Here is a 24,122-nt window from a genome sequence, read left to right as displayed (position 1 = left end):
GATTGGTGGATCTACGTGTTAAAAATCTAATTGTTGTTAAAAATGATTAAAATCATCTGTCTAATTGTTAAAAATGATTAAAATCATTAATGCTTCGTGGATCTAATTGTTAAAAATCTAATCGTTAAAAATGATTAAAATCTATCTTTTGCTTCGAAGGAAATTTTAGGCTTAACTTAGTGGTCTTGTTTTCACTAATCTTATTTATTTAGGAATAATTTAATGGTTTTATGTTTTCCAGGTGTCATCTAGCGTATTCTTCTCAGCCTTCCGGTCCCGTCCTTTCATCTAGAAATGCTCTCAGGCGACCCACTTCGAATCATTTTTCCCATTCTCATTTCCACCTTGGCAAAACCGTTTCATCTCACTGTAGCTGGAAGTGTACTGCCATAGCTTTTATTTTCTTAGCACTGCTTCTTGTAACTGCCCTTGCCTGTTTTTTAGGTGAGTTAGACACTTTTATAACCAAACTTAAACTATTATAAGGGCAAAGGCAACGTATTATTTTTTACTACACCTTGTAAATGCCTTTATGTTGTTTGAGAATCATTTTTACTGTTTAATATGTAACGAAGCCCGGCAAATAGAAGTGTGGTAAGTTTTCCTTAAGACCCTATACATTGTCTTTTGTCTTTCTGTCATCCGTGATGGAAGTTGACGACAGGATAATCCTTCGACCTGTGACCCGTCTTGATACCTCTGTCAGTTCCCATAATTCCCTATTCTCAGCTTACGACGCTAGACGCTAGCTAGGGCATCAGAGGTTCAAGACCAGGCTATGTTTTAATCCCAAATGTCGCATTAGCGGGTGGTAAGTTGATGGATGGAGAAGGATGTGCAGATAGCCAAAAAAGCAAGAACAGAACCAACGCATTTGAATCACATATTTCATACATTTCGCTCTTCCCGACTGCTGCTAAAGAAGAAATTTATTTTTGGTTTCTGGGATCCTGTGCCGGCTTTTTGTTAATTAAAGACTTGTGTTCGAATGGGGACAAGAAAGAAGATGGTATTAAGGGTTTTGTTTTTCATTTTCTTGGGATTTTAACTACTGGAATAAAATTATGGCGATCATAATTTTTTTCTTCATTTGTCACTTGATAATTATCGTTGTATATGGCGAAAGAGGAATAAAAAGAGTCGATACACAGAAAAAAGAAAAAATATGGTAGGAAAGGAAAAAAAGAAATAAAATGAATCAAAAGAATAGGTTGCTAGAGTTCTTAATGTCTCACTCATTCTTTCTCTATGTAAATAGAAAAGATTACGTTCATTACTTTTTTGGGTTCAATAAAAATTGAATACACTACCCACCAAACGACTTCTGTTTGTTTTGTTCTTGCTTCAAAGCAACTGAGGTCATGAGGAGTCATTACTTTGTCTTCGCTTTAATTTGAATTGTACTTACAGGTATATTTTTAAAAGGAAATTATCTTGGCTTAACGCAGTACCTTTGAGGTAGTTATCGCGTTAAACGAGGACTTGCTTTAATTAATTTCTGCAAATTATGTAAGTACTGTATTCTTATTTGAAGACTAAACTCAGCATCATTGCTTAATGCTTATTCTGTTCTTTTAATTAATGCCAATGAAACTTTCATACGTAGTGGGGGACTATTTAACCAAAATGGATCTGTGTACAGGGACCTTGTCATGAAGCAAAATTCAATCCCTTCCCCTCGAGACTATTCTCGGGACATTTTTTCTTGATTGCATCTCAAAGACAGGAAAGCACTTTTTGTATACCTTTTTAATTAGTTCTGTCTTGTGGTATGATCTCGAAGTGGACTATGCCTTCAACACACTCACGGAAAGATTTGTGCCCATTTTACTCCTCCTGTGTTTCATAGAATCCTCACCATAGGCTTCCTGTAAGAATGTAAGCATTTTAAACGAAGTACAATTTGTTGTTTTTTGCCACAGCATGCCTCAAATACAGATGGGATAATATCAGAAGAAACCGACTGAAGTTTACGACCACAGAAGCATTTATTGATTTGGTAGCTGCGATTGAAAAAAGAGAAAAATCAAAAAAAGCGAACAGGAATATGCAAATGATCAGCAACAGGCGAAGAGCGTCGAGGAAAATGTATGAAATATCGCGCATTGCGTAAAATCCAGAATATTTCTGAAATGTCGCAGAATGAATGAGAACTGTGACAGCGAAATGCGAGAAGTTATTTAAAGAAACGGCACAATGGTAATTAAAATTCCATTCCCTTCCATCTTTCATCACGTTTGGCTGGTCGAGACAAGAAAGAAAAATGAGAAGGAAAGGAAAAATTGAACTAGCAAAGTAATCGGTGCTCATTAAAATTCTGATAAAATTAATGCTACTTCTTTTCCGAAGGGAAAGTGCTTAATTTTGACGTATCGGAATGATTCACTACCTCCAGTTCTATTAAGGAATTCCTGAAATTTTGTTTTAGTCCTCCTTAATGGTTTATCATTGGGAGAAGTTTGGGTTCGAAATCTCTAACAAAAATTGTCCTCCCTACTTTTATACGTAAACCACATGATTCCTGATAATGAACGTATTTAGATGGCAGTACTCCACTACTTTTTGAACAGCCCTTCTGTGGTAAATTCAACATCTTCAAGTGCGCTGTGAATTTTCATTAAAATACGTTTATGCTTTTCCATGGAAATACTTTTAGATTTATTATATTCTCTCTCTCTCTCTCTCTCTCTCTCTCTCTCTCTCTCTCTCTCTCTCTCTCTCTCTCTCTCTCTCTTTCTTTGTATTTTAATTTTTAACTTCATTTACCACTAAATGCATTTCTGTTCTTTTTTTATAGCTTTAGGTTTCTCCACATGGCAAACGGATAGTACGCATGCGTGTCCTCTCATGAGAGACGAAACTGAGCTATTGGGAGTACGGCAAAAAAGTATGTCATTTTAATAATACTTAAACCATAAATACTTAATAAAAAAGCTAAGTAATGTATTATTTAATTCAAATAAGTACAAAATGCATCTCTTTAATTATTAAATAGCAATTAGGAATCGCAACTTTAGATCCACAATGCTCTGTTCTTTCGCTTACTCTTTTCAAAGTTCTTTCAGTTCAATCCTCCCAGCCCTCAACCCATCCAGGTGCTAAAATCATTAACTATTACTGGCATATTAACTCTCATATTTGAAAATATTATAAAGTTTCCAAAAGTTTTAGGGGCAAGAACTTTTGGAAAGGCAGTGTATTTTTTTACCATTAAAGAGTTATTTATGCATTTAAGTTTTTTCCTTTGTGTTTAGATAAACAAACGATGGCTTATTTAAATGGACACACATTCTTTAGTTATATCCATTATACGCTTTTCTTTCGAGCATGCAAATGACTTCGGGGAATTTCTCTTAAGCATCCTAACAAAAACCATCCCTGAGTCATCAGCCTCTAACGTTGCTATGCAAATCACTGTTTCTAACCATTAGTGTATTTCATTTCTCATATACTTTGTTATATAAATAAGGCCTCTTTCTATAGCTACAGATAGCCTTTTGGAAAACACCCAAAGGACAATTTTTCCCCCTCTTTGATAGACGCCTCTCAAAATGCTCAGCCATTCCCCATTCAGACTCAGTCTTTAGAGATTACCTTCATAAAATTGCCTTTGAGTTTAACCATCTAATCCACTTAAGCGTAAAAATTGTTACACCGAGAAAACATGTATCGTCTGCAAACGGACTGTAGCAGACGATACGTGTTTTTAGTTGTCAATTTCAACAATGGAGAAATGTAGTCTTTGACTCGTGCGTAATTGTAGACTACCAATTGGGAAGATGGAACTCTTCTTTTGTATTTCGCGGTAGGTTTATATTAATGCAATGATAATTTAAAGCAATAGGCAGGCCAAGTAAGGGAAAAAGAGTATAGACGCAGAATAAAGAAGGGAAAAGAAACGCAAATACATTCGCAGTAATTCTCTGCGTGCTCTTGTCACTTTCTACTTTTATTGTGAAAGGAATAAAGAAAGTTGTCTTAAATGTTTTTCCTTCTGTGCTGCACAAGACTAGAATTAATCGTGTTCTGTCAGTTCTACAGAAAAAGGAACAGATGATGGATTAAGCGTACTTCGCTGTCAACCTGTCGACACTACACCATAAATAGCCCATTTGTCAGATTTCTTTACGCTAGAAACAAAACAGTCCAGGATTAGTAGAAGCTGACTTGGCTGATCAAAACATAAACCACAGAACTCAACCGCACTGAAAAACAAGACCAAAAAAAAGGAACGTCAAGATTATAAACAAATAATTCCTAAGTGCAATTTTCTTGACATATAAAAGCTCGATAAAAAAAAAAGAAGTTTACAAGAAATGTCAACATAGGTTTATATGATGATCTTTTTTCTTTTGAAGCTTTCGAAAGTTAGAATGTCTGCTTAATATAATTAGCTGTTATAAAAAATGCACAATCGAAGTCCAGTTTTATGAACTAATTTCCGTTCGCTCAGTATTATTTCTCAGATGCTTCTAGTGTCATAAAAGTGACATATAAATATCAAGTTGGCTTTCTATGTTTGATTAAGAAACTCGTAAAGCTGTAGTAAATCAGCAGTCATCACGATTTCTTCTAATATTAAAATATAACTGAATTTCTAAAGAAAAATCATAAGCATATGTGTACGAGCTTTTCTAAAACCAGCTAAGTTTTTGAAAAACAATTTATAATTTATTCCAGCTTGTATTTAGAGTTTCTATGAAGTTGTGAAATACCAAGGCATCTTGTTATGAGGGCAGAGTGTGCTCCATGCTGTTGCAAACAAAAACTTTAGTGTGTTTTATGGTACTATACAAACTAAGGTTTGTATAGTACCATAAAACACACCAAATTAACTTATAATTTAATTAAATTGACTCGTAATACTTGAATAGAACTCAATAGAATTATATTAAATTAAATAAAATCTATAATAAAGTTTCCCCAACCCTCCCAAACGAGCATTATTACTGGTTCGCTACTGTATACAATGCTCAGCAACTATCTTAGCGGGATGGAAGACCAATTAATAAATCTCCACTTTCCAAACGGTCTGGCGCGTACCTTCTCTTAGCACCGTACTGTTTTCTAATGTATGGTCTAATTACTAGGAAGTTTCCTAACGACTAGGAGAGAGAAAATTGCATGTATAATTAAGAAAGGAGGATCTAATGAGATTAAAATAATTACTTTCTTTCCCTGCTTTATGTACAGACGACCGTGAAATTAATTAGAATGTCCGCAATCTATTTTAATTAGAGCATACCTTAATCTTACAGTTACTTGCCCGTATCATATCTTCATCTTGGGGGGTGTCCTTTGACTACTGCAGTATATCAAAAAATGTAAGCAGCCTGTGGTCCCGGACGACCAACGATTAAAAGAGTTTTTCGGGGGTTTTTTTGATGGATGAAAAACCTTTTCAGTTTTCTCAAGGAACCTTGAACTTACTTAACGTAAGTTTTCATCGTATTAAGGTGAGTTAAGAGTTCTTTTGTACTGGAGAAATATCTGAAACTATATCAGAAAAACCTAACCGTGTCCATAATCATAATTATTTTTCTCAAAGTATTTAAAATTATATTATTATTTTAATTTGGGGCGAAAAATACGTAATTAATATTTTAACGTATTTAATTAATTTATTTATTTATAAATCTCACACTTTATAGAAAGTTTCAGCTCTAATTGTATGTCTATCCGCGATAACTTCTACCACATGACTAAATAATGCCTTGTCAGTGAAAACAAGTGTATTGAACTAACAGACATGGAAGGACAGCAATGTAAAATCGCATACGTAGACAATACTTAGTTCTACAGTGTATGCTCGTACATGCACCAATTTCTTCCACCCTTATTACTCTGACTGATGCTCTAAATAAAAATATACTCTCTATGACAGTCGAGATTTCGTTTGTTCCGAATTGAATCCCTGAAGACACTTTGTAAACGAAACGGATGGTAGAGCGCTCCAACATATGTTCATATCTCGAAAACACTATCTAATATAGACGCTGGGAGCTCGAGGTAATATATATGGCATGATGTTGTCGTTGCTTATCTAGATTTATCTTCTCCACTGATGCGTTGCCATGGTGATATATATCCATTCTCATACCGTATCGTAGTGTTTCCTCTGGTGAATGTCTTATGTACACTTAGCTGAACGTAACCATATTCCCTGGCAACACCACTCTAAGGGCTTTGTTCTGTATTTTCGCCATTTGTTAGACATTTCTATGCAAGGTATTTTATAACTGAGTTCACCTAAAAGAAGTCGTTGTTCTCGAATTGAATTTAGAAGAGAAGAGAACTTCTCGTGCTAACTTTTTTCTTACCATCACTTATTCATCGCGTCTCTCTCTCTCTCTCTCACTGAATCTGTCTCTACTTTTTATCCTTTCTTCACCGTCCTCCGTTTCCTTCTTCTTTTTCTTTCAGTTTCTTCTCCGTTTTCTCCCATTATTTCTCGTTATATTTCGCCATAAAAAGAGACATCACTATTCCTCCTTTCTGACTATCTTATTTTCTCCCTATTTATTCTTTATTTTCTCTTTTTCACACTTTCGAAACATTAGATAACGTTGGTTGGGTTAAAATTGAACTAAGATTTCTTTTAAAATTAGACAGTTCTTTAACTCTAATGATTAGTTCTCTAATGTTTGCTAGTTCACTAAAGTTTCATTACGTTGTAGGCGATATGAAACAGCAATCATTTGGTTGTCATAGGAACCTATATCAATGCGAAATATGATGACACCTGCGTATGTCTGTAGTGTATCAAATGTTTGGAGCACAGTATGGAATCTCTTGTCTGTCTCAATGTTCAGTATTTGAATACTGCTATTTATTCCGGGAGGATCGCGAACGCGTGGAAAATGAAGCTCATGAAGCTCAAAGCCAGAAACCGTAATCGATTCTGTTGGTTGATGAACTCATATGGTATAACAGAAGAGTAGCAATGTGAAAATTAGTATTGACACTTAAAACCAGTGTCGACATCATAATCTGTAACAACCTACGCCTTAGTAAGGTCAACGCAGGACGGATGTCCCAACGTAAGGTAATGATATTAAGCATAGAGAACCTGAGGTACTTAGTTCAAAGCTAGATGATGTCAAGAAAAAAACTAAGAATTAGTAGTTAATGGGAGAGTGTGGAACTTTACCCACGCCCAGATAGGAGGGAGTTTATGTCCCGACTCTTGTCCATCTATTCTAACCTATTCTAACATGTCTTGGCCATTTATTCTAACCTTTTTATTAGCCATTAATGTATTCGTTAGAATACATTAATGGCGGATAAAGTAGTAGGTAGATTAGAATAGATGACTCAAACAGCCTGAGGAAGTACAGAGCCTATGAACTCGAACAGTTTTTCTCATAAATAGATTCGCAAAGGACAAACTAGCGATTGGCGAGGGCCGCTGTTTAGTCCTTCCAACGAAGAACCATTAGTTATTAACAAACAACGTGAAGAGCTAAGACAGAAAAAAAAAGTTACCTTTTGAGATATAAAAGTGTTTTGGGATAAAAAAAATCTTTACTCTGATTGAACATTAGAAGGGATTTGGAATTACAAAGGCGCTACACTTAAAAATAAAGCATAAAACAAAAAAATTCCACGCTCACGCCCATAACTAGAGAAATGGACGTGTGTAATCCTCTCTTTGGGGTCTCCCCAGCCATCGATTACCTGCCGAGTATACTTTTCCTGCTTGCTTATTTTTTTGTAGTGAGGAAATTTTGTTGAAAGTCTTATCTTTGTTATTACCTACTTTAATGAAAGTGTCAGCAGCGTTCTTTATCAGATTTAGCGATGAGCTGTCACTTCCTATCAACGTTGATAGAAACACCCCCTTTCTGTCCTCGCTTAGGAAGAATCCTCTGATGTTGTCCAGTTTGTATTGATTTATCTCGTCAATTTTAAGTGTGGTTTAAAATTTGTTTTTAGAGGTCGACATTTCATCACTCACTCTTATTTAGAAATGTTTTCGGTGCCTCAAAGATACGCCATTTCTAATGAAATACTGAGTTCTTGCGCTATTTAGGCTTGATAGCACACACGCACGTTTTAGTATCTAGGTATATCAGTGCAGAAATACAGCCTCTACGCATTTAGGGCTTTGTGTTCTAAGATTTTTATAACTGCTTCTCTCCACTTTTCCTGGTTCTGTTTCTTAGTGTTTCTGGAACACAAAAGGGCTGTAATTTAATTTGGAAACAAACGATATTGGGAATATTTAGATAAAACATTCCTGATATCGTTTTCATTATTTTCAGTTCCTGAATCGATCCTGAAAGCACGTCCCACACCTTACAAAATACCATATGTGAGCATTGCAATATTGCCTTCCAATTTTTGTGTATTTTGTGGATTAGACAGTCATTTGTCTGTACTAATTGCTAGCTTTGTCCCACAGTAACCACTACCATCAAAGACGACCCTTGACACATTCAGCGTCTATTCATGGGTGAATTCCGTTATTGCCCACGCCTGCTGATTGGACAGGCGCCTATGATCATGCTTCTTCCAAGGTCATGACTGTTAGATGACCCATGATACATCTTTAATGACTTCACCGAGAGGAATCGCTGGGTTCTCTAATAAAATGACATGGCAGCGTATCTACTAACATACATAACCACAGTAATAGTCGTGTTCCTTCCAGCCACAGTTTGGATTACGGAAAAATCCCACCTATAAAGTTCCATGGCTATTCGATTGCCTTAAAATAATAAAGTTTAAAGGCACTTTTTGGGTTAATAATGCTTCACCTATTCGAAATCAAATTAGCATTGTTACACCCACTCTAGGTTACAAGCGATGATGCTTTATGTTGTCACATTCCGATTCTCAAATCCACAATTCTTTATTGGTCAGCGCTTTTAAGATTATTCTACCGTGTAGTTACCCAAAAATAAATAGCCTAATAAATTATGAGCACGAAATGGGCGAAAAAAATAACAAAGTAACCGAAGTATTGATTGGAACAACTTGTATATTCCATGATTCAAACTTTAGAGGCCTTGTTTATAAATAGCAAAGCGAGTTGTTGAATCCTAGTAGCTCTACCCAATTTATTAAAACATTTTAAGGAGGACTATAACAGTCTAAAAGAAAAAAGGCTTAATCGAGAACTGTTCGCTGGTCACAAACTAAAAATATCAATTCTTTAAAAGTCATCACATGGGATCAAGGATACCGACCTCCCTGTGCACCCTTCAAAACAAGGACACACACCAGAAAAGGCTGCAATACCTTCGTCCTCAGATTTAAATTCTTTCCTCCTCTCGCCGGCAAACAACCAAATATCAAGTATATTGCTTTAAATCTACCATGGCGAACGAATTGAAACTCCCAGGGTAATTTCATGCAGCTCAGTTCGTTCTACGTTTACTGTTGTTTTATGACTAGACCTTGGGGCAATAAACGAGAATGCAAGGCTAATTTTTTTTCTTCCCATCTCTCTGTTTTTCTTTGCCACACGCCTCCCCTACGTTCGTTTTATTCCGAGTTAAATTATTTTTCAGGTTTTATGAGAATGTAAGAATCGATGTAAAACAAGAAATAGATAAAGTTAGACCTTTTTTTTTTTGCTTCTCGTCAACAAGAAAAGCAATCTTTCTTTCAGTGAAGAAAAAGATCTTATCAAAACCATCTTCCTTTCAGTTATATATTTTTAAGATTTTCCAATATACTAGTTTTTCGTTTCCTTTTTTGGGGGGAGGAGGGGCAAATATAATAAGCTCCTGGGAGGGTTTGTTACTTATAACGTAAAAAGGGAATCACTTGTATGGTTGATTGTGAAGTGCACGGAAATCTTTGAATATGGTGGATAGACGCATAAAATTTGATATAATGAAGTGTTCTTTGAAGCGGAAAAACACGAGCCTTCTTTTTTCCTTTTGCCATACTAGATTTATAAAAGTACCTTTTCGTAAATTAAGACGGGATTGGCTTTCTCTGTTTGTGTGAAAAGTACACAAAGGTTGTATTTTTTTTCTCTCGTATTTCTTATCTCCAACAGCACCGCGCATCTTACTTCAAATAGAAGATAATAAGCAGAGACATTTCAAAGCAGATTTAAATGGAGAATAAGTTTTGTTTGTGTTATTTCATTGTTGGAAAATCAAATATTTTATGGGTATACGATGTATGTAAACAAGCTGCGATTTTGTTATAAGCTGTTAGAGAAGTGCCTTACTGGGCAGCATCCTCTACAGGGGCAGGTATTATTATTAGTTTTACTTTTGAAATTCTCTATTTAAGAAGAAATGCGATACACAAATTTACATAGAAAGATCTTCAATTTGTTAAACCGCTCGGCATTTGAAAATAAGAAAATGTGAATAGCCAATCAAAAGTGCGGAACTGCAGGAGAGATAGGAAAATTTGCATTGTAAGAGAAATGGTAAAACATAAAACTACAGAAATTAAGAGGAAACATTGAAGCACAGAAGTAAGGAGAAGAGAAAAATTCGTAATCATAAGAGGAATAGTAAAATATGAAATGTAGGAGAAAGAATAAAATCTGAAACTACAGGAGAAAGAGAAAAATTTTGAATTATAAGAAATATTGAATTGAAGGAGTGATGGAATGATAGGAGAAAGAGTGATGGAATGATAGGAGAAAGAGTGATGGAATTATAGGAGAAAGAGTGATGGGATGATAATAGGAGAAAGAGTGATGGGATGATGATAAGAGAAAGCGTGATGGGATGATAGAAGAAAGAGTGATGGAATTATAGGAGAAATAGCAAACTGTAGAATTTTAAGAAAAAGAATAAATAAAATAAATAAAAGAAGAGGTCCTGGAATGGAAGAAGTGAGAAAATCTCAAATCATAGGATAAGTATTTTCAGATACAATAGCGCACAAATAAAATGGCTTCCAATTTCAATTAGGTATTTAAGTAGTGTTGATATAGGAGAATGGAATTTGGATCATGTTTCAGCAATTTACAGAGGAAACATTTAGGTAGTCTTCAAAATATACATTTATAGCTGCATCCAGATTTATAACTGAGCTTAAGAAAATTAGATTTGGCTGAATATTTTTAACCATATTAGTATGAGTAGACAGATGCTGTACAGATTATATAGGATACTGCAGGTGAGGTAAAACTAGAGCTTGAGAGAGTGCTCTTCTTAGATCTGAACTAAGGATCTAAGTGCTCTTCTTAGATCTGAGAATGGTTTCATGATGCTGATTCTTTTGTAAGACTGGTTTACGATGTTATTCATTTGAGTTTCAGTGAGCAATTATGTGAAAATATTATCGTTATATATTTGATCACATCTTAGTGATGTGAATCAAAAGTAAAGGGAAATTGCAGAATCAGTTTAAGGGGATCATTCAGAAAAATGGAAAAAAAATATTAGGCAGATTTTATATTAAAATATGTGAGTCATATTTCAAGAAAATACTATGGTTAATGATTCTATTCTTGTCAAAACGATTAATTTTAAACTCCTACGACCTTTGCGTAGTAGAACTGAAGTATAAACAGAACTTCTAAATGGGATGTATTCTATAGTTTGTTTATGGGATGAAAAAGCAAAATTATCCAATTAACCAGCTAGCAGAGAGAGCAGAGTAACCCGTTTGATAGATGAGGCTCCACAGAATTACTGTTTCAAGAGGTGGTCAGTGAAACCTGTTAGGAGGGAACAAGCCATGAAGTATAAGAAGTTTCTGATTCTCTCGTTAAGTGGAGAAATATTAGATGTCATAAGAAATCTCTTTAAGACGTTCAGTGAAGCATTGTTTATATATTACTTGTATCCTTTTATGTAGCATTTAGTGAGCAGATAGACGCATAATTGTAATCATAGATTACTTAAACGCTATCTTCTCTTCTTCCAAGACAAGATGATTTTCCTTTATTCAGCAGAGAATGCAAAGCCTTTATTCAAAATAAAAGAGACATCTCTCCAGTCTTATGATCCATTCCCCAGAAGCATAAAGCTATTCACTTATGACACCATTTGGAAGACATATAAAAATACTAAAAAATGATCAAAGCACAATATGATATCTTTCATATATGAGCAGCATTATGGCGCCGTTCATATATCACGGATATAACAGATCTATCTGCAGACTGTATCTCAATTTTCAAAACAATCTTTTGCGGTGAAATAAATGGCTTCTACTACGACGCAGCTTTACCAACTCAATATTCAACGGAAGACTGATAGTGGAGCTTTCTTTAATGCTGAAACGGTTCATTCTAGTTAAATCCTCAAGGCTTTTGTCTATCTCGGTATATCTCGTTTCGATAATATGCATGAAAGGGTTTCCTTTTTTTGATGTCTACTTCTGTATTATACATCCTATGATGAATTCGAATCAGTAAGGACATTACGAAAACATTGCATTCATTCCCATGATATTGCTCATCCTATCTGGAAACGAGAGAGAGAGAGAAGAAAAAACATATGGTTGTACAATAAAATGCAATCCGATTTTTCTTCAGTTTATGGTTTTTTAGAAGCATTTATTTTTCGTATCCTCAGTGTTTTTTCCATTACGTTTTCAAATCTCCAGGAATATAAATGCGTATTCTTTTATATCGCGATTGTGTTGCTATGGCCAATCTCTGCATAATCCACTGGAGATTTCTACTTGTTGCGCTATCAATGACGAGCATCTTGGAAAAAGAGAAGACATGGGATTTCGACACGGGCTGCTTAACAAATTTATCGATGTCTTTCGTTCCATTTTTGTTTCCAATGTTTTCAAATTCATCCGATGAATTAATAATTTCGAATTTAACGCCACCAAAGGTTAAAATTAGGATTATCCATTAAAAAAACTACGTATACGCAACGTCTGCGAATGCGTAGCTTGTTCACGCATGCTCAGACTTGAAAATGGAAATTAATGGTCGTTTGGTTGATGAAAAGTTCCAATTCTTTTAGACTCTACAAAGTATATATTTTTTAAGTGCTACAGCTCCTGTTTAAAGAATTATATTTGACAGTTGGAACATTTTAAACTGTTTATTTTTGTCCAACAAATCTACCACAGTTCTGCAAAGAGCAGCTCTCCTTAGAAGATCACAGGAAACAAACTCATTCATCGCGTGTGGACTGGTAGTTACAGATGTTTGTGGGTGACGTTGAAGTATCTCCCTTCTAATGATGATTATCTAATACCCCTTCGGATAACTGCTCACACTTCGAAAACGAATTAATTTTCGCTTCTATGCTATTCAGGCTTAGTGCCGACACTGCCTAATCACATGGTTGAAACTTGATACATTTGCACGTCATGTCGTGTTGGCTGAGAAGAGTACGAGACATGAGGGAACCCCGATGAAGGGGAGGGAAGCGTGGGTTATTTATTTGTGCCTCTAATTATCGCCATTGCACCAGAGCCGGAAGGTGTTAATTTCCTAGAGTGGTCTACCAAGACTTTACTTGGGAGACCTTTCATGGCATGCCAGGAAAGTTTGTAACTTGCTAATAGAAGCGTGGAACAAATAGGAAAGATAGATAGAGAGCGAGAGAGAGAGAGAGATTATTAGAAGGAAGCCACTGTTTAGAGCGAGGCACCACCACAAAAACAGGAAATTCTGCATGGAGTTGATCAAGTTTGTCAACGCGAAGATCCTTATATCCTGTTTCAGCGTGGATCGAGTTAAAATTCATGCTCCCGCTGTTTTCGTATAGATTGCATGCGCTTCGCGAGTAGCCTCGTAATTGTCTTTAATGCGCGTCCTGAGAATCAAAAGGTCAAACTATCCGATCAGAGTTTGGAACTTTTTTATTGCTTTCTTATCAACGATAATCCGAAGTACACTGCCCTATCAAAATATTGGAGAATGCTATTACTGGCGAGTTGGGGGTAATGATAGTAGCAGTCCTTCCTTAAGGTACTCGTAGAAAATTGATGGTTTGTCAGAGAATTACTATGCAGCTCACATGATTCTCATTACACCCGTATCTTTCTGTGGACCATATTAATCCTTGTAATGATAATCCGAGAAACGAATGTCTGTTCTGTTCACACATTAAAGATTTACCAGGTCCAATACAGTTATTTAACCTTATTTCCCTTGATTTTCTCAGTCTGCACCGATACATGCGTCACCTCCTTTGTCTAAGTGTCTTATATTTTCGTGAGACAGCGCAGTTGTCTGTGTTATTTTTATTTGTGTGAAGAAGCATAATTTTAGGCATTAATTATAAACGATTTTTTCCTTCTTCTTTCGTTTCCTTTTCAAATTTTTGTTTTTCTTCCTTCGGTATTTTTAACGGTGGAAATTCTTCGAATTCAGTTTGTTAGAAATGCGGATGGTAGACCATCGTGTTTCTTTCTAAGGAATTCTCTTTTAGAGAAATGGTGTACTGGAGATGCAGTAGGTCTAAGTCAATCAGTACAACTTTCACGTTTTATGGGAGGGTTGTGTAGGGGGATGGAAGATTTCATTTTATCTTTATAAAATGTCTCTCTCCTCTGTTCATTTCGGTTACTATTCCATGTGCAATGCGCACTATGGACCAATCTACTGAAAATTACATATCTTGCCAAGTTCAGCTGTTGTCAAGGAAACGGCAGAGTCGAAGGCTTCAGAAATAAAGGTAATGCCGGTATTGTTGGATGAATGTAGTTGTGATTAGTTTTAATATTTCTTACAAGGAATGTTGCGTTTATTTTTGAATGTTAAATCATTCTTGGAAACTTCTGGGTGGTCCACAAAATGTTCACGCTTCGTACATCAAATATTTTGGCACAAAAAATATCAAATCATATTTCTGCACCCCATTTTTTTTTTTTTTTTTTCAATTATTAGAAATTTTATTTCATTAGGAAGTTTCCAAGAGGGGGAGCCACTGTACGCATTAATTCAAATTACGAGGACAAGGAAGGAAATGCGATGTTGCGTGACTCGACATGTAGTAATAGTCGCTGTGTGGTCCTCCCCCATCGTAGTTTCTTGCTTTCCTGTTCGTTTGGTCCTTTTTTAATATTTATATTTCCTTCCTCTTTCCATCCTTCGTAATCCGAGCTCTCATTCATTTTCGCCCTAATGCTAATTACCTTCCGCTGCAAAATTGATCAGAACATAAGTTCGGGGAAGAGCTTAAGATCGGATGGATAGACAGCAGTAAGCAGCTTGCACACGGAATGCTCATATTCGCGTGTCATCGTGTTTTCATACTCTACAGCGGGGTTTTTCAACCGGTGAACTGTGAAGATAATTCGTAGTGGGTCACCGAAAATATTTAAAATAAAAAAAGTTAAAAATTAATTATCATTAGCATTAGCATTAGTAGAGGCACATGATGCAAGAAAGCAAGCTTATACAGCATTAGCCAAAAAAACCCAGTTCCATTTCACTGATCCATTCATTCCAAATGTTTGTCTAGTTCTGGCTTGAATTTATTTAAGCTATCAACTTCCACAACAACAGATGGAAGTTTGTTCCAGCAATCAACTACCCGTTGGCTAAAGGCAAATTTCCACACATCTATTCTACATTTGTCTTTCCTCAGTTTGAATCTGTGCCCCCTTAGGTTTGTAATCTGAGCAAGAAGAAGAATCCCATCAGCATTGAGTCTGCTCAATGCATCCAGGGCCGTATACACCTGAATCAGATCGCCTCGCAGGTGCCTACTCTCCAGAAGCTGCAATTTTCAGAACTTAAGCCTTCTTCATAAGAGCAGCCCTTTGTTCCCTTCATCAGTTTTGTTGCCCTTCTCTGTACTCGTTCTAGCAACTGTACATCCTTCCTAAAATGAGGCCTCCAGACCTGTATGCAGTACTCAAGGTGTGGCCTGGCCATTCCCTTATACAAGGGAATAATGACCTCCTTATTCCTGCTCGCAAAATTCCTGTATATCATCGACAATACCCCATGATCTACACTGGAAGCCTCTCTGCACTGCTCAGAAAACTTCATATCTGACTGCACAATTATCCCCGGGTCTCTTTCATTCTCCGCTACCCTGAGTGTAACACCACCCAGTTGGTATATTTCTCTGGGGTTACTTCTCCACATATGCAGTACTTTGCATTTGTCAAGGTTAAACTTCAGTTGCCACTTCTTAGCCCATCTGCCCAAATTATCTAGATCCAGTTGGAGTAGTATACTGTATTTACTGTCGTTAACAACCGTGCCAACGTTTGTATCATCTGCAAACTTAGACACTAAGCCTGATATACCTTCATCAATATCATTGATAAATATACAAAACAACAGTGGACCTAACACCGAACCCTGTGGGACTCCATTAATAACATTAGTCCACGTAGAACAGTACCCATTGATCACCACTCTCTGTCTTCTCCCACTCAACCATCCTTTTATCCATTGTAGCAACTTACCCTTAATACCATTGTGCTCCAATTTGTACAATAGTCTACCATGCGCAACAGTGTCAAAAGCTTTCCTGAAATCCAAATATATGATATCAAAATTATTTTTTGCATCCAGTTCCTTTGTGACCACATCATAGTATCCGATCAAATTGGTCAGACAAGACTTTCCCTTGACAAACCCATGCTGTGTCTTAACTATTATTGCAATATTGTCTAGATGATCCTGAAATGCTTCTTTAACCAGTAACTCCATTATTTTCCCTGGAACAGAAGTCCTTTGTGAATTTGAGATACATTTGCACATCTCCAGTCCTTGGGGACTTCCCCTGAGTCCAAGGATGCTCTCATAATTATGGCTAACGGTTTGCTTACTTCCTTTGCTGCCTCCTTTAATATAACTGGATAGATCCCATCCACCCCAGGTGCCTTTCTTATGTTTAACTTCAACAATTTCTCCTCCACACAGTTATTACAAAATCATTTTTAACTCCTTGTTAGAGTTTGATAAACATCTGGTTAACATTTGTTAACATCTAACAGATGTTTATCAAACATCTGTTAGAGTTTGATAAACATACAAAAATACTCATTTAGTTCTTCAGCTATCTGAGCAGGATCACCAATAGTTGAACCATCGAGGTTCAACTATTGGTGATCTTGCAAAAACAGCAAGGAGTTCTTTATATAAGTAAAGAACTCCTTTCTGTTTTTATTTGCATCCTTTGCCGAAGATTTTTCATAATCTGCCTTCGCTTGTCTAACCTCCTTTGTGACTTGATTACAGATTAGCTTGTATCCATCAGAGGCTTCTGTGTCGCCTGACAATTTATGTGCATCCTATGCATTTGTCTTCTCTGCCACGAGTCCCATTACTTCATTTAAGCAGAGCAGTATTTCTTAGTATTTAGAGCAGTATTGCCTAGAGCAGTATTTCTTAGTTGGAACAAAAAGCCTAGTAGCTTCCAGAATTACTTCCTTGAATGCTTCCCATTTAGAATTTGCTGTTGGTAACATCATCAGTTGGTCTCACTGTATAGAACCTCAAAGATCTCTGAGACCATTGTAGTCGCCTTTACGAAAGCAAAAGCCCTTCCCTTTACCCCTGATGGTAGTTATATCGTTAAGTAAATCCCAATTCAGCACATTGTGATCAGTGCCACCAAGTGGTTCCTTTATCTGCAGATTCTTAATGCATGAAGAATCACTACTGATAATCAGATCAAGAGTATTAGTTGCCTCCCTCTAGTTGCCTCCCAAACATGCTGATGTAGAAAACAATCATCCAATAAATCCACAAAAGTCTTGCTAGTGTGTGAGTGACCAACCCACAAGTTCCAGTTTATACCTGGGAAGTTAAAATCCCCCATTAATTTTAATTTAAATAAAATTTTGTTTTAATATTAATTAATTGTTAATACATAAAAAAATACAGAAACTGCTCTACAGGACCTGTGAACATAAACTCTCTCTCTTTCTCTCTCTCCCACTTTCTCTCTTTCTTTTTCGTTGTCTCTCTCTCTCTCTCTCTCTCTCTCTCTCTCTCTCTCTCTCTCTCTCTCTCTCTCTCACTTTCTCTCTTTCTTTTTCGTTGTCTCTCTCTCTCTCTCTCTCTCTCTCCATCAGCCTTTTCTTTCCATGCTTCTCCTGGATATTATTCTCAGCTACTTCAATTCGAGCACCCGAAAAAAACTTTCTTCTTCTCAAGACTGGATAAAACTTAATAGAATAGATGATGTGCCCGCAAGACCTGGAGATATGCTGAATTCCCTCATAAGTCGCAGCTATCTGCAGTGGTGTATAAATAAAAGAATCTTCCCGATATGAATCTAAAATGAACGCTGGAACAAACTGAAAATGATTTCTGTCTGCAGTGCCGGCAAGAAAGAAAGAAAGAAAGGTAGACGCTTCTTATTGCAATAGAAACATATATATCTGAGATAGAATACACATACATACACGCACGAATATATATAAATCCCGAGGTTTAGATCAACTAGAAGAGAAGACTTCTGTCTAGAAATAAATTTTAATTCTCTACCAGAAATGCTGACGTCAGTTCCACAGAATAATAGCACACATCCGGCTCAGACCACGTGATCTGAACTTTGCGCTCAGAAATGCGAGTTTTCAACAATAAAACAAAAATATTTTAACTCGAGATCAGAGAATTCGTTTGATAGGTTTTGTATTAGCAAATTTCCAATAAATAATTAACTATATTTGATTTTTTTTTTAAAAATAAATTAACTAGACTTTCTTCTTGCCTGGTGTTTTCTAGAGAGTTTAAATTTCATGAATGAATAGTAAAGAATTAAATTAAATTAAATATTAGTAGACAATTAAATGGTCTTTCTGTGTACATGTTGACAAACTTAAAGTTACATCTTTAAACTTTGAAATCTTTTATTTTCTTCCTTCTACGCTCTTTCAAACTAATATTCTGATAGAGCAAAAAATCGATGTTTTCAGCCACATTTACCAACTATGCTTCCTGTTTGAAGGAAACATTAGAAATACATTTGGAAAATATTTAGGCTACTTGTTGCGCCATCTAGTGTCAACGAAAAAAAGGAAAAAGTTAATTTTATTTTATAAATGATCCGGCTGCAGAAATAGATACCAGTAGAGAGACAATTCACACCAAGGGACATTTTAAAATAAATAAAATATTTTAGTTTGCAGCTCCTCTACATGAAATGAGGGATTTACCACCGATTTTTATTACTGTTTTTGAGTAAAAATCGGAAGAAGAGGTAAAACGCAAAAGGATCTTACCAAACTTTAAAAAAAAAAGTGAACGTGCTTAATCAAACGCCAACCAGGCATCGTTGTTTGCTTGCAAGTAATCTCAGAGAGACAAAAGAATTACTTCTACCTCACTCCAAGCGTTTCCACTTATCTTAGAAGCAATCTGCGCTTCATTTAGTCTTAATAAAGCTGAAGTCTTTCTCAGAAACAGTGAATTAGAGAGTAGTGGAGAAAATCGCAAGAAATGAGTCTCCTACCGCCACTCTTTCCCCCCAACCCACATGCATGTACACACACACGCACTAACAACAATGCCATCTAGCGAATAAAGACATTTAATTAAATTGAGCGAGTGTGGATTGGAATGACAGTTTTAAACATTCTTCGCGAAGTTCAAAATCACTAAAGAGGTACATCTGCTGGTGTTTCTGCAAAGACTTCGGCTAGGACATGACTGTTGGTGATTGCTTAAAAAGTCAGAGGAATTTAAATAATCGCTGGTACGAATGATATTTATTTGTACATCGTATTTCCATTTCAGGTCCTCTGTCCTCTTCCAACCCTCCAAAAAGTAAGGTATTCGCTGAAGTTCGAGTTGGAAAGCTGCACGCTTACAAAATTCCTTCTTATGGGCATTGGAACGTACAACTCCGACAGAAAAATCCTTCCTTGGTAAAGTTCAATTACACAGTGCCTCAAGGTGCCCGGATTGGAGTATTCGGGCGTCGAAATGATATACCCAGTCATACAAGATACGATTTCATGGAAATTTTGGGATCTGGTGAAAGAAGAAATAGAAGAGCTGGTAGGGTGAGTATCATTGCATTGATTTCAACGCCTAATGCTATTTTTAGCTTATAAAATTAGATATAGTGCTCTAAATCAATTTCTCACTAGTTAAGTCTAACAACAAACCCAACTTCGTTTTGTGGTGTAAGCGTATAAAGGAACTGAAGGCCAAACTTACATGATTAACCACATTTTGAATCTCTAAGGAACGTAGTATAACTGTATAATTTAGAATTACTCAGCAATTCACTGAAATTAAACTTCACCGACTGGATAAACCCGCCAGAAGTTTAATTGTAATGGAGCATCTATATTAACTTATCTATGTTGCAATACCCGAAAGCCCTGGATTATCTGTTTATTTCCCAACAGGAATGTCTAGCAAGTGCATGAATTCTAATTATTTCCTTTCCAGGTAAGCGAATCTCACACTTCGTCTCAATAAAAGCCATCGCTTTGATTGCGTGACTTCAGAAATCTGTTAAGCACCTAACAGGTAATAAACGCGAGCGAATTACAACGGTAATATACTGTGAATATAATTACTGATTTAGTTTTGTCGAGACTTTATTGCAACGCTGTAATCGCATACTAATATAAAGCTATAAATGGAGTTGGAGTAATATTATTTCAGGTTCTTCAGTAACAGAATAATTATCCTAATGTAACGCTATCTTTGTTTACAAAAATATCGATAAAAATATATTAGAATCTTCTTTGATTTTAATGTAACGGTTTTGTGAATGTCCATTGTTGGTTGTGTCGTCTGCTTGCAAGGTTGATTGTTGCCAAAGCCTTTGATTTTAATGAACCGTTTTGTGAATGTTTGTGAAAACCAACGTTTTCCATTGTTGGTTGTGTCGTCTGCTTGCAAGGTTGATTGTTGCCAAAGCGTTTGTTGAACAATGCTGCATCTTAACATGCCAATTTCTGTCATATCGTCTGCTCCAGTGATGATTATTGAAAAATCTATGTCCATTTCCGTCCCTGTTGATTTTAAAGCATGGCTTAATAAGCTTCCTGAAAAATAACAATATACACTGCGTGTAGAAAGTACAGGAACTCGTTCGATTTATTAAATATATTGTTTCTAAATTATAGGTAGATAACCACTATATGAACTGATGTCATGTCAATACATAATCCATAAAATTCTTAAAATAAACTATTTTCTTTTTGGTTTATAGTTCACACAACAACCAAACGTGTACATCTGCATCCACACATAGCAGACGACATTGGCATCTTTTGAATAAACATGTTTCAGCTATTAAATTTTTCCATTGTCGCTATGACATTCAATCTGATGATTGGGTTGTCGTGTAAAAAAAATAAAAGGGGAAGCGGAATCAATTTTCATCAAGCATTTATCTGATAAATATTCCTTTATTTTCTCTCAACGAATAGCTCGGTGTAAAATGGCATTAGCAGGCTAAACATCCAAAAAAAATATGTTCTTGGTTGTTTATTCTGCACCGTAGAACACTTTCACAGACGATAAAAATGAAGGGAAAAAGTGCGCATGCGTATTAAAAGTTGCATTGTCAGAATACGAGATTAGGTTCATTTCCGAGAACAGCTTTTTCCTTTTCCTAAATATCTTTTGGCCGGCTTTAGCCTAGATCGACTTAATCGTATGTTTAACAATGTGAATATATGACGTGTCAGCTGGTTCCTGATCCCGTTGCAGGCGAAGCAAGTCTCGAGGGTGTAGCGTGATAAACGCCTCAACAATCGCGATGTCAAAGTTCCATTTTGGAGAGGCAGCAGGAAAATCAGTTGAAGGAACTCGAAGGAAGAGACTGAGTTAAAGAGTTTGTTGTTTTTCGCGTTCACGGAAAGAGAGTCTTGCAATTAATCTTAAAAGTGTTTAAGGTTTTCCAGAAACACTAGACTCCTCGAATATGGCTGAACCTTTTAAGGGAAATGTTTAAAAATTGTTTTCATAGTAATGCTTTTCGTTTGGTTTAGATAACCGGAAGTCGTCTGCGTGCTTATTTCTTCAGGCGACTTCCGTTAGAATATTTGTGCGTTAGGATATTTCTGTAAATATTCTACCACATCGTATAAATGGGTATTTGAACTCTTTTTGCTTTTTAATTTTATATTTGTATTGTTTCTTTTAGAGTACATTTTTGTGATGAGTTCGATGTATTTTATTTACAGGACTTGTATAGTATCGAATTCATTCAATTCCTGGATAGAGGTCTGTGGTATATTTCGGTGTATAATGATGGAGAAGAGACCCAAGATGTAGCCTTTGTTCTTAGACTTACTGGTAAGGCAGTTCCTCTTATGAGAAAATTAAATTAAATTAAATTAATAGTGAAATCGATGGTTTTTGAAATGGTCTCATGGCCTCTGACTTTGTCTTCCAGATGAATCTAGTTTGTCGTGTCCCTATGATTGCCACGGACATGGGACCTGTGTGATGGGAAGCTGTGTCTGTAACCCTGATTATGCGGGGGATTCCTGTGCCTATAGTAAGTATTTAGTATTGTGAGTATTGTATAATTCAGTCAAATATTGTCTTTTTCTGGATCTTAATTTTCAAATTTTCTAAACATATAACAAATGGTTTTAAAACCATTTCTCCATTTTAAAATGTACTTTCATATCTGTGCTTAACTCTAAACCTCTATCCTTCTCCCCATACACACCAACACACGATAAATATTTCGACAGACAGTACACACCAACTCTGTTGAAAAATATTCCACTTTGTGTAACATTTAAATTATTTGTAGTTTTGAGTGGTGATGAAATTTCATCTGAGATGACCAATTATTCTATTACTTAGGAATGTGCCCTATTCTTTGTACTGGTAGAGGTCAATATGTGGGAGGTGAATGCGTGTGTAGTCCCGGATGGAAAGGCAAAGAATGCCAACTAAGGGAGGACGAATGTGAAGTTCCAGACTGCAGCGGACATGGCGACTGTGCGGATGGAATGTGTCGATGTTTCCCTGGTTACAAGGGAATCCACTGCGAAAGGGGTAAGCCAATAACTTCTTATTAAGGTTTCATTTATAACTCCGCAAAGATGCTTGCTAATTGAAAACGCACTCCATTTTCTGTAGTCGACTGCCTGGACCCGGACTGCTCAAGCCACGGAGTGTGTCTTAGTGGAATGTGCATTTGCAGGAAAGGGTGGAAAGGAGCTGACTGCAGCGAACCGGATGTTGATGCTCTACGGTGCCTTCCCGACTGTTCAGGGAATGGTCAGTATGACCTAGACCAACAAAAGTGCGTTTGTGACGAGAAGTGGACTGGATCAGATTGCTCTCAAGGTAATTGTACGCTTGATTTCATAAGTAGGCTATGAAGCATTAAAATAATCACTTTTTTAATTAAATTTATTTTGTTTTATTAATTATTTTATTTTATTTCAGTAATTAGAGTATAATACGGTAAACCTTCATAAATTTTACGAACGGTACGAAAGAGGAATTTAAAATCTTAAAACATCCCCCCCTTATAGTTCAATAAGTCACCATTGCAGTATGCAATGATAGAGTAGTCTTTGTACATAACTACCCGGATTCCAAAAGCAAATGTAATTACAGAGTAATGATTGCAATTGCTTCTTCCAGAAAAATGTGATTTGGACTGTGGCTTCCAGGGAAGATGCGAAGAAGGGATGTGTGTATGTATGGAAGGATGGAACGGCCCAAAATGCAACGAAAAACTGTGTGATCCACGCTGTTTGGAACATGGACAATGTCGGAATGGAACATGTCTTTGCATCGAAGGCTGGAATGGCAGACACTGCACCTTTGGTAAGATTCGACTTCTACAGTATTTGAATTTTTAAACACATGCCTGTCTGTACGTAATAGTTCGTTATTTGCCACCAGAAGGCGTGATTAAATGTCTGGAAGTTGTTATGGGAGAGGCTGTAGTAAATGTAAAAAAAATGAAATGTCTTTCTACTCGATTTTTCGTTTTCTTAGTGGTTTCTGGGCGATGAACATCATTGCTTTTGATTTCAGAGGGATGTCCGAAGAGCTGTGACAACCATGGAGAATGCATTATAGAGGAAGACGAATGGCTTTGTCAGTGTGACATGGACTGGGATGGAGAAGACTGCAGCATTCCCCTAGAACGAAAGTGCGAAGATGGACAGGATAATGATAATGGTACGTCTAATTACAATAATCATCTTCGTATATAACAGGAAGAAACGGCTTAATGATATTATTTTATATAGATTACACGGCGCAAATTTGTAGTCGTTTAACAACAAACACCCCCTTACGAAAGAAATCTCAA

The 24,122-nt window shown here is 36.3% G+C and overlaps 1 protein-coding gene across 3 annotated transcripts in view; it reads left to right on the top strand.

Moving 5' to 3' along the window:
• Positions 1–24,122, top strand: part of LOC150078005 (teneurin-m-like) — a 401,155-nt gene that overhangs the window by 350,624 nt on the left and 26,409 nt on the right. For all 3 annotated transcript variants that reach the window (XM_090385355.1, XM_090385357.1, XM_090385358.1), the window contains 9 exons: positions 242–444; positions 2,798–2,887; positions 19,604–19,872; positions 22,018–22,129; positions 22,230–22,334; positions 22,652–22,846; positions 22,931–23,140; positions 23,444–23,629; positions 23,843–23,989. In XM_090385355.1, the coding sequence (XP_090241481.1) occupies positions 242–444; positions 2,798–2,887; positions 19,604–19,872; positions 22,018–22,129; positions 22,230–22,334; positions 22,652–22,846; positions 22,931–23,140; positions 23,444–23,629; positions 23,843–23,989 (1,517 nt within the window). The remainder of the gene's footprint in view (positions 1–241; positions 445–2,797; positions 2,888–19,603; positions 19,873–22,017; positions 22,130–22,229; positions 22,335–22,651; positions 22,847–22,930; positions 23,141–23,443; positions 23,630–23,842; positions 23,990–24,122) is intronic.

Source organism: Mastigoproctus giganteus, chromosome 11, assembly GCF_048544385.1.
Source record: "Mastigoproctus giganteus isolate SK-2022 chromosome 11, ASM4854438v1, whole genome shotgun sequence".
In the NCBI taxonomy this organism is placed as follows: domain Eukaryota; kingdom Metazoa; phylum Arthropoda; class Arachnida; order Uropygi; family Thelyphonidae; genus Mastigoproctus; species Mastigoproctus giganteus.
The sequence above is the reverse complement of the archived record's forward strand: the minus strand, read 5'-3'. Positions and strand labels throughout refer to the sequence as shown.